Genomic DNA, 11,341 nt, shown 5'->3' with positions numbered 1-11,341 from the left:
CAAGCTTTGCTCCATGGGGTCGCAAACACAAGCTGTATTTTTTCTTCACCCTGGGCTGAACGTGGCCACTGTGACTCGCCCCTGCTTTGGCACATGCCAGCTTTCAGGTGCTGCAAGATTGTCCCATGACATGGGTCAGGCCCCAGTCCCAAAATACTGATACCCCTCGGGGTGGTCTTGTGCAGCTCCCCCAAGCCACAGATATTTTGAGGGGCCTGGTCTGGCCAGCAATGGGCTGTGCCCCCTGCGCGGCTCCAGCGCTGCGGTGCTGATCGTCCTCCCTCGTTACCAGCGCTGCGTATGCGAGTAGTGTGAGGAGCAGAGCCAACAGTAAGTTAGCGCTGGCTGTGTCCCTTACTAATGTTGTTCTTACTATTTCAGTGCCATCTTCCTTATCTCCACCCTCTCCCTGAACAACTAAATTAATTAGAGTGATTTTTTTTTTAATTTAAATACTGTTGTGGAATAATAATTCTGGTGAATTCTTTTTTTTTGTCATTCCCCACTGCTTCTTTTCTCTGTTGCGCTCTCTTTTAATACACTGTTGATATTTTGTTATAGCTATGCAAGATCACAGCTGTTGTCTGCAAAAAAAAAAAGAAGAGAGTAAAATCATGCTATGTGCTGTTGCCATCCAACAACCATTTTTCTTCCTTCACCAGCTCACAAAAAAACCCTTGCCCTATTAAGTGCAGGAGCATACATTTTTCTTAGCTTGTAAAAAGCCAAAAAACCTCACAGTGGCTTCAGTGAAGCTGCAGCAATGTAAGGAACCCGAAGACCCTACAACAGGCTGGGGCCCCATCCTGAGCTTGTTATGAGGTCGGATCCTGCAAATCCTGGATCCCAGGAGTGACTCTGCAGAGGCAACAGGTCTGTGGGCACCATCCGCTCCTGTGCTGCACCAGTCACCGAGTTATGTTGACCTGGATGCGTTCATTTGACCTGTAAATGTGTTTCCTGATCCGACCCAGTAACAAAACCACTCCTGCAGCTCTCATGAAAGGACAAAAAAATCCAATTAGACCCTGAATTTATATTTATGGTACTGGTCAGGGGTGAGAAAAACATTGCTTAACGTTGGTCCTTCTGGACAGCTTTCCTCAGCCCCTGCCTGACCTTTTCTGACCCTGCAAGTTAAGCCCTCAGTGGCCATTTGCATGGAGACCGAAGCTAAGCAAGGATCAGGCTGGAGAAGTGCCGTGCTCTCAGCAGCACCGCAAAGTGATAAATGAAGGAGAGCCAGGATGGAGATTTGAATCGTCCTCTCCGAGTCCACAGCTCCAATTACAAACCCGATTTGAATCAGTCTCACAATCCACATAACCAATTATGAAATTCCTCCTTGACTCCCTGGACTTGTTCAGCGATTACACTGCGTATACCTTGTGTCTGTAATATTTTAGAGCATTTTTAAATTAAGCTCAGTTGAGGCCCATGCAGTTCCAATTTACACATACGGGCTGCTCTGGCAGGGCTTCCCTGTTGCCTCAAAAAGGGGTTATTAGGGTGGCTGAAGTGAGATTGCATTGAAGAAGTGAGATGAAAAGCTTGTTTCACCCCACCCCAGACTGCAGCATTCATCTCTGGCACCTGGAGAGGTGACGTGCAGGGGTACACAGAGCGCTCCTCTGTCCCTTCCTGGAACACCAGGGTCAGGGTTTTCAACGATCTTACCTCCCTGCTCAGACCAAAGGAGGGACCGAGCTTGTTGGCTGCCTGGCTTGTTTTGAAAGCAGAGTCATGTAAAGCCAAAATTTCTGAGGGGATTCAGAGAGGGCTGACCATGGGGGGCACCTGCTATTACACCCACACGTCAGCTGGGTGAAGATCACCGCAAGAACCGAAGGTAGGGGAGCGTCCCCACCCTTCCCCTGACATGTACAGCCTGCTCATGATCTTTGAGACAGATTTTATTGGTTGTTTTCTTAGTCAGGGCTCTGTATTTCTGGCCACCCCTGGAACCAGGATGAACCCTCCTCGGGGAGACAAAAGGGCGATGAGAAACCTGGAGCTAGTGTTCCGAAGCAGGATAGCATTAGCTTCCACATTTTTTGCCCCAGAATCAAGCCCAGGGTGTGTCCTACCTCCGAAAGGGACAGGTTGAATCCATGAGGCTCTGCAGGGAGTAGTATTTGTAACGTGGCACAAGAAGTAATTCAGCCCCTGGTGATGTTATATACAACCTCCTTGCCAGATGCTTCAACCCCCTAAACAGTTGTAACTGCTTCTCCACAGGTTTCAATTAAATTCCCTGAAGTATGTAAAATTTGGCTTGTTTGGACCAATACCTACAGACTTGATTGCAATAGCAGATGTTTTATTTTTACCTGCAAGTGAAAACAGGGAGTGTATATCATGGCCGTGACACATTTTGCGTGAAGCAGATGTTTCTATTAATGCCAGAATTGGGTGGAAATTCAAAGGATGCTTTTAGCTTTTTTTTGAAAACTCTATTTTACCCAATTAAACTGCAACTTGCTGAAGTATTCCAATGAATCACTTCCTTTTTTTTTTTTTTTTTTTTTTTGATTAGCAGGCTGTAAAGGAACAAAAGAATAGCTTTGTATCAGTCTCCCTCAATTAAATGTAAAGTACATCTGGACAGAGTCTGAAGATCCATCTTTCACTGGCAGTTGCAAAGCCATCGACATAATAAAATAATACTCTGATTGGTATTACAAGACGGCATTTAAATCATTTGCATTCATGCTCTGAGTCCTTTGCAGGGAGCAGAAGCCCTCCACCATTAGAGAAAAGCTTAATTTTGTACTGTGATCTGTATAAGATATGCAATGAAAACGAGAAAAAAAGAGCTTTTGCAGAGCTGGAGACATAATAATAGAAGCTACAATGAATGTCTGGGCAGCTTTTTCAGTTACTTATAAACTGCAGGTGTCAAATGCATTCTGGAAAGAAGCCGAATTCCAGTTTTAATTACAGTCAGCAGGTTGAGGCATAATTCAAGGCTTGATAAAACCTTCGATCCGCAACAGAACTCCTCCTGCTATCAGTAAGAAGTTTACACCGAGATCAAGGAGGAAATGTGACCTCCTTGCAGCAGCTAAACTCTGAACTTCAGTATCCCACTGTAAAATACCGAACACCCTTGATATTTAAAGTACCTAATCCTTGCGTGATTATCTCAGCAAGCCTTAGCATCAAATGGGAACTGAACTAGTAAAACCACTCTGATGGTCAGGGTGAGAAAGATGTGTCATTGCAGCTTTCATCTGAAGTTTCCTTTGGTCAAATCGGCTTTGTGGAAAAAAAAAAGAAAAAAAAAAGCACCTCTGGCTGGAATTGTGCATGTGAACCCAAAACTGAGTACCGTACGGGCCTTCCCAGGTGTTACAAGGTAAGTACGACCTGGCTTTATTGGCAATCTCTTTCACCAGCAACAGTAAGTTTATTGAGCTCAAACAGTTTAAGTTCATTATGTGCTTGAATAGCACCACGTACATCAATGACCCAAAACTGAGTCTTTGAGGCCTTATGCTGATACATATAACAAAGAGTAGTATTAAACTATTCTATCTATTAATGATTCTGGGGGAAAAAAGCAGGATGTGCATGCTGGTGTGCTGAACTCAGCTGCTAGGGGGCTGCTGCTCACAGGTAGGCAGAGGTCTCCTTTAAAGCCAGTGGGCAGAGTCTTTGAAGGAGAAGCTAATTATGCCTCGTTATGTGCGAAAACACAGCTCTAGAGTTACAGGGGCAGCCACCACTCGGGTGTTGAGGAGGAAGGTCACTGACAAGGAAGCAAAGAGGCAGAGCTGCCCAGGAGAGGGAGGTTTTCTGTGCAAGGGAGATGCTCGTTGCTTTTACTCTGCTTGGGGAAACACAATCTGATGAAGTAAACTTCTTCATATCAGCAGATTCAACAACTCTACCTGCCTCGTACCATTCTTCTGCTGTAGTGGAGAAGCCCTGAACACCAGCCAAAAGGAGAAAGGGGCTGGCTGGTGGAATGATCTTCCGTTGGGTACCAAGAGCCAGGAACTGCCTGGGACTGGAGGACTTGAGGAGTTACACAGAGCTGGAACAAACTACAGGAACAAACCAAAACCATTGGAAGTGCTGACTTTTAAAATAATTCTATTCGTACTGACATAACCCACACATATAGATATGCTTTATGTCATTACCAAAGATGTGATGGCTCCCACCAATGGTATATGCGACTCTCAGTACGTAACACCTATGTCCTCACAACACCCCTGTGAGGTAGGGCAAGGCCATGAACCCCATGTCACCAGTGGGGAAGCTGTCAAAACTGAGTGACTTTTTTGTGGTTACCCAGAAAGTCTGTTGCTGAGCAAGGAGTGGAGCCTGGGCTTTCAGAGAGGGCAGCCGTGGGGCTGCGTTTTTGTCAAACACCCTGCACTGCTGACAGCTCCACTGCTCCATCACGGCCATTTCTGCTGTAAGCAAATGGCCATGAGCAGCAGGTGATGTCAACTAAGTCCTCACAGGCATTAAAGTGATGATAAAACAAGAACTGGGGAACAGAAAAAAAAGAACCTGTGGAAAGACCAATCTGATTCGTAACCAAATGCCTACCATGTTCCTAGTAACAAAATAAGTGCATATAAAAAAAAAAAGTACTTTAAGGAAATGGGACTTTTTATCCCCACCATCCCAGAATCATAGAAAACAGGGCTGGAAGAACCCCGAGGGGCCATCAGGTCTTTTCCTCAGTTTCTATCATCCCCTGTGGTTGGGTCCCTTCAATAGATGGAGCTTATGGTGCTATCTTGGCTACTTGTGTCAGAGCTGTCCAGTGTCACATCAGGGCCTACATCCGAGCCATCAGGATCTGCTTGATCTTTAGCAAAGTTGATGAAAACCTAGAAGTTTAAAGGAAAACATTCAGTATGTGACAGCATAAATAATTTACAATCTGAATGAATATAAAAAAGGAATGGCTGTTCATTTGACTGTGAGCCTGGAGAGAGTGCTCAGGAATGGATTCACGCTGGATTTGAGAAATGCAAATTGATAGGATGAGGCGTAACGGCTTTAAACTGAAAGAGGGTGGATTTAGATTAGATGTAAGGAAGAAGTTCTTCACTGTGAGGGTGGTGAGACACTGGCACAGGTTGCCCAGACAGGTTGTGGATGCCCCATCCCTGGAAGGGTTCAAGGCCAGGTTGGATGGGGCTTTGAGCAACCTGGTCTGGTGGAAGGTGCCCCTGCCCATGGCAGGGGGGCTGGAACTAGATGATCTTTAAGGTCCCTTCCAACCTGAACCATTCTATGATTCCATGAAATGTTGGGCTTCTATGGGCTAATGCAAATAAATGGATGCACACTCCTGTACCGCTGAATCAACACCCAGGATGCAAAGCTAGACACTCCTGTACAGAACCTAGTTGTCCTGCAGTTCCTGTTTCAAAAGTACTAGCGAGGTAATACCCGTGTGGTGGCTCGTTTTGATCACAGTGTAATACAGCTATATTATTACTTTATAAACCCATCTGCCTATATATAATTGACATCTGTGCATGCACAATTGCACATTATATAGATAGGTATATATAATCACACGTAACAGTCTTCGTTTGAACAGTATCTAATGAATACATAAAATATTCTCACTAGAACGCTACCTGCAATCACATTTGCATATACACAAATCCAAGCTGTCCTCCCACGAAACATGACTTGGGGCTTCCTCTGGTTTGCCTGCCCATTTCTCTCACAACCACTGCCCCTTATTAAAACAGTATTGAGGACCCCCCTCTCTCTTCCCCCAGATCTCTGTTTAACAATTCACAGGATTACAGAGCTGCAGGTTTTGCTCCTCTCTCTGGGACAGACCTAATATATCAGAAGCTGATGCTCAACAGGATGATTTCTTCTGGATAGTCCTTGCAGCACCCCTTCAGCTGATGTGTTTCCTACAAGATTTTGACGCCAGTGGGAATGTTCTTCCAAGGGAAAACGGAAGGAACTTAGCCATGAAGCTAAGTTTGGAGTAATGCTAAATGAACTTACAACCTAAATACAGTACAAGAAAGAGCGAAATCAAGCAAATTTCCAGGACTGGTGGAAAGCCTAGCACTGAACTCAGGGGTGATTCATAATCCTGCCCCTCATCCACACCCATGAGGCTGCTGAAATCAGCAGGGACAGAGGCAAGAACAGATCCTTTATGCTACAGGCAGCTTTCTGTGTGCATTCTCCTAGCACCAGCACAGGTATCTGGAGGCAGTAGCACTGATAAAGTATCCCCAGGAGGAATATAGATGGAAATCCCTTTCAAAATGTAGTCTATTGTGTGCAGCAGTCCATTATGTGTAACCATCACTCTGCTCCCTTGTTAACAGTTTTAAATGGATGGCCACACATCTTTAATTCCTTACCTCCTCTAACGTCGTTTGACTCACTGAGAAGTGCCTGATATTGAAGGCTGCTTTGCTGGCTTCCAGGAGATCAAATATATTTGCTACTCCTCCTGCAGAGACTGGAACGTGATACTCCACCATGTTGAAATGCCGATCCTGTGGGAACAGGAATGATGGGGTAAAGTTAAGAGGTTGCTGCCTATGAAGAGCCAAGAGATCTGATGGTTGTCTGGCTCAGAACGAAAGCAAAGAGGAGCTGAATGATGGGAGAGTGAAGGGGCAGAGGGTGTGTTCTCTCCTTCTGGCTCCTAAAGGTGAAGAATATTATTGTCCAGTATTGACCCGTGTTTCCCCATTGAGAGTTTTTTGTGGGTTTTGTGACTGGGAGATGATAACTAAGCCCCAGAGCTGGAGGCTGGAGTGTAGCGGTAGCATTTTCCAGCTCCAAGTCTGCTGTTTTGATTAATGCAGAGACTGGGTTATGGACAACGGATGGGACTTGTGACTCAGTTACTCCGGTTTTACAGTTATTCAGTTACTGGAAGCACCCGACCATCTCATTACCCACTGAATATGAAGTGAGTCTCCATGCAGTCCAGACTTCAGTGGGACCATTCCCAGGGGCAGAGGGTCACCTAACAGCTGCCTTATAGGATCACTGCAGCTGTTTGGCTGAAGTTACTTAAGCCACCAAGGAACCTGGGTGCTCCAGCCCTTGGACAATGTTGCTGATAGCACTGACAAGTGTGTGTGTATGAATCCCTTACACTCTGAGGGTACGGATCTATGTGCACAGTATGTTACAAGATGTCTATCTTGCAGGATCCTCTTGGTTAATTTGAAGGGAATGAGAGGGCCTCTCCTGCAAGCATTTGTCCTGCTTACCTTCAGGCATGTGTTTGGAAAGTGTGACTTCATGAACTCTGTCAACATCTCAGTGCAAACTGTGTTGCTATTTAAGTGCATCTTCACAGTGAATCCTCTTCCAAACCTAGGGGAAAAAGAAAATCACAATTAACACAGTAGAAAAGAGAAACAGATAAAGAAAATCCTTTGAGAGCACTGCACAGCCTCTTCGGGGAAATCTAATCCAGGCAGAGTGCAGCCTGAATGGGGTCAGGGTTGTTAACCTGCAGTGAAACTTAATAAGAAGCCGAGCTATTGTGATAACTAATAAAATCGAAGCTCAACCCTAACATGCATTTCACATTTTCAGCAGTGAACAGATTACTTTGGGGAACACATCTCTGGGAAAAAAGGCTGTGAGAGAGTAGAAAGTGCATTAGTTAACAGAGAATTTCAATGCTGTAGTAAGAAACATAAACCAGAAAATGACGTTATTTTGATGCCCTGTTAACACAGGTCTCATGTTCTGAGCCCTCAAAGCTGTAGGTTACTAACTCCATATGCCGTTCACTAAAAGTGAAATAGGTACATTTTACTGACCTGCTCTTGATATGCTGCAAAGAGCCAATGCACTGAAAACTCCCATTCACCATAATAGCCAGTCTGGTACAGAGGGCTTCACATTCTTCCATGCTGAAAAACCAACCAAGAAACTCTAATAAGTCATCGAGAAGGTATAAAAAAATAGTTATTTTAGTAATCAGAGAGCATTATTGATCCTCCCTAAAGTGTTGTGACTCTCTGTGGGCACCCACATTCAGCCACAACAAACCCCCGAACCTGTCATAGTTCAGTGCCCTGAAATTCTGCAAGGACCAACAGGGAGCGTGAAGGACAGGCCTCTCCATACCTCCTGCAGATCCTGACACTGGAGGCAGAGCCAAACCAGCCCTACCTGTGGGATGTGAGTATCACCGAGCATTTGTTCTGCACTTCCTCACTGATGATTTTCCAAAGGTGGCGTTTAGCATTTGGATCCATTCCAGAGCTTGGTTCATCCTATTGGGAAAGAACAGGACTGAATGTAAATTTGCACTCAAAATCTGATCTTCCTAAAACTTGTGCTCTTTTTAGGTTCATCATTAGTGTTATGTTTCTTACTAAGGACCCACAGGAGAGCCTACACTGGTACAGATCCAGGAGAAGGTTTATCTTCAACTGCATTATGGATTTGACTGAGACATCCTAAGCTCCCTTCAAGCAGAAGCAAGTCAGCTTGACCAAGACCTCCATCCTTGCTGCCCTTTGGAGCTGCACAGCTTCCCTGATGACTGGTGGGAACTCTCAACCTCTGTTGGACTCTAGAGGAACTCACTGGCTGTGATAGCACCACCCAAGATCAACCCTACTGTGCATTTTATACCATGGCGTTTTAAATATCCATGAACACCACAGGCATAATCTCAGACAAGAAGCTATCAACTGGCACTTGGTTCCCACATCACCTGCGTTTCGCCTCCTTCTCATATGCTGACGAAGCAAGTGTTGCATTTCTCCATTTAGAGAGACAGTAAGCCAGAGATGAAAGATGGTATACTATCTCCTATCTTATGCATTGCTGATAAAATTGTTAGCCAATTTCTGATTGACAAATTGTTATTGTTGAGGACAATGCAGAAATAAAACAGCTTGGGTTCAGGCAGCAGTCTGTACGGAGGAAATTTCCCCACCTTCTATTTTTATTGAGATTTTTTATCTCACAAAAGCAGCTACAGCGCTGGTATATGTGATCAGAAGTAAAGGCAGCAGTGCTGGGCTCGATACAAGTTGGGGCAAGGGAGATTTATGTCCACTAGGTATCAAATTTAATATTGGGAAACCTGCTCACAGAGCACTGCACACATTCAAAACACAGCAAGTGGAAAAACTGCACAAAAATGTATATCTTAGCAATGGCATATCTCATGGAAGAACTGGAAATTTCAAAGTGAAAGACAAAAGGGGAAGCCGAACCTAGAAAAATAGTTTTATGTTCTAATCCTGAGGGAAGTTGCTCCTTTGCTCTCCTATAGATTTGGAGCCTTGGATGCTGCTTTTCTTGCAAGACTCTGCAGGTTAGTCGATACAAAAAAACCAAGAGCGAGCTGGGAACAAGGAGAGTTTAATTGGCAAATACAGGATCTATTTTAGACCTCCGAAAGATGCTAACAGAGAAACTGGCAGACTCACCACTCTCTTATGCCCTCAGAGAAAATTTGGGTGCTTGCTGGAATCTAAACTTTCCTCTGATTCATATGTCATCAGGCTAAGTGTGGGCATTTGGGGCATGTCCTGTAAGCTGTGCCTGAGGAGACTTTGCTAGACTGTCAAAGTACCCCTGCCAGCCCAAAGATCTGCCCATCTTTCCCCCAACAAGGCCCCCATTTCTCACCAGCAGCAGAATTGACGGATTCCCAATGAGAGCCAGAGCAGTCGACAATTTTCTGTTGGTGCCATAACTGCACATAGAGGTGACTCTGTCTTTGTAGGCCATCAGATTCAGCCGGTGGAGAAGCTGGAGTACAACCTATGGGAGCAAGAGTCCAGGCATAAATTACCCCACACATATCTATTTATTGAAAGACTAATTATATCAATGTAAGGGCTCTCAGTAACAGGAAAATGCTTTAAGTCAAGCCCCAGTGTTACTCACTCCTTTGATCTCTCTCTCTGGGATGCCGTGGAGCCTAGCATAGTAATACATGTGCTCTTCCACTGTCAGCAAGTCATCCAAGGCATCTTCTTGAGGACAGTAGCCAAAGAGTGACCAGTGTGCCTCACTAATGTCATTCAAGGACCTGTGTAAGGAAGTTGACAAGTCATTTTAAACACACTGAATTGCCAACGCACTCTGGAATCAGACAGGAGAGGGAGAAACCCTTCCTCCTGCTTCCTACTCCCTTCCCCAACCCTTGAAGGATAATGCTATGAATTTGCAGACCTTCAGCTTTTAGGCCCTCAGTTCTGCAAAGGAAGAATTGTATTTTCCATGTCTGTTAGCCACGATGTCTAGTACACAGCTTTCCAATTACTGCCAGCACTTCAGATGGCACAGCTGCCACCAAGCCAACTGCAGTTAAAGAGCGCTTTGAGATGAGTCCTACTGGTCTCCAGATACTAGCTTAGAAGTGGGATCACACTCAGCTGAGGATCTGAGTCTGATCCCATCTGCAATGGAATGAAGTGGAAGAAACGCCACTGAGAACAGCAAAGGTACGACAGTGTCCTGGGTTCGGCTGGGATAGAGTTAATTTTCACAAGAAGCTGATGAGAGGGCACACCCAGGACAGCTGACCCGAACTAGCCAAGGGGATATTCCATACCATATGACGTCATGCTCAGTATATAACTGGGGAAGCTGGCCGGGGGGAAGAGGGATCATGGCCTGGGAATGGGCTGAGCATCAGGTTCCGGGTGGTGAGCAATTGCATTGTGCATCACTCGCTTTATATATTCTTTTATTAGTATTATTGTTATTATTAAATCTTCCCTTCTTATGTTGTCCTATTAAACTGTACTTATCTCGACGCATGAGGTTTTACCTTTTTCTTCCAATTCTACTTCCCATCCCACCAGAGGGGGAGGAGTGAGCCAGCAGCTGCTTTGTGCTTAGTTGCTGGCTGGGCCTAAACCACAACAGAGCAAAATGCAGACCGCTAGGGAAGCAACCATACCATCTTCAAGGGATGAAATTCCCTGCCTTATTTATCTTTGCACTGTTTTGAATGTTTTGTTTTGTTTCAGACTTTTACATTTCTTTTCCTTTGCCATCCAGCCTTGAAAACTGTTCTCAGGCTGATTTGTTCACGTGCCTTCCCCAGAAATCACATCCTCCATACCCAGAATGATCCTGAACCCGCAACGTTCCACTGGATGCTCCGATATCACCCGTCAACATCTTAAAGATGGTCGTCTTTCCAGCTCCGTTCACACCAAGCAAGCCAAAGCACTGGGTTGTGGGAAAGAAGAGGAGAAATGTAACCATGCTGTATTTATACTGCAGAAATATTGCTCCGAGATGAGTGCTCAGTGCATCTTGTCTCTTCTTTTCTCTGGACCCCTGAGCAAGATGAATTGCAAGAGAGGCAGAGGTACTCAGTGCATAG

General features: G+C 45.1%; 1 protein-coding gene across 1 annotated transcript in view; it reads right to left on the bottom strand.

Moving 5' to 3' along the window:
* Positions 1–2,299: 2,299 nt before the first annotated feature.
* Positions 2,300–11,341, bottom strand: part of ABCA12 (ATP binding cassette subfamily A member 12) — a 90,522-nt gene continuing 81,480 nt past the window's right edge. The window contains exons 47-54 of the mRNA XM_030018841.2: positions 11,075–11,184; positions 9,889–10,033; positions 9,628–9,762; positions 8,152–8,255; positions 7,797–7,889; positions 7,236–7,341; positions 6,369–6,506; positions 2,300–4,850 (exon numbers count right to left, since the gene is read on the bottom strand). Coding sequence (XP_029874701.1) covers positions 4,731–4,850; positions 6,369–6,506; positions 7,236–7,341; positions 7,797–7,889; positions 8,152–8,255; positions 9,628–9,762; positions 9,889–10,033; positions 11,075–11,184 — 951 coding nt within the window. The 3' untranslated portion in view covers positions 2,300–4,730. The remainder of the gene's footprint in view (positions 4,851–6,368; positions 6,507–7,235; positions 7,342–7,796; positions 7,890–8,151; positions 8,256–9,627; positions 9,763–9,888; positions 10,034–11,074; positions 11,185–11,341) is intronic.

This window comes from Aquila chrysaetos, chromosome 6, assembly GCF_900496995.4.
Source record: "Aquila chrysaetos chrysaetos chromosome 6, bAquChr1.4, whole genome shotgun sequence".
NCBI lineage: Eukaryota > Metazoa > Chordata > Aves > Accipitriformes > Accipitridae > Aquila > Aquila chrysaetos.
This window is presented reverse-complemented; position numbering and strand designations above follow the sequence as displayed.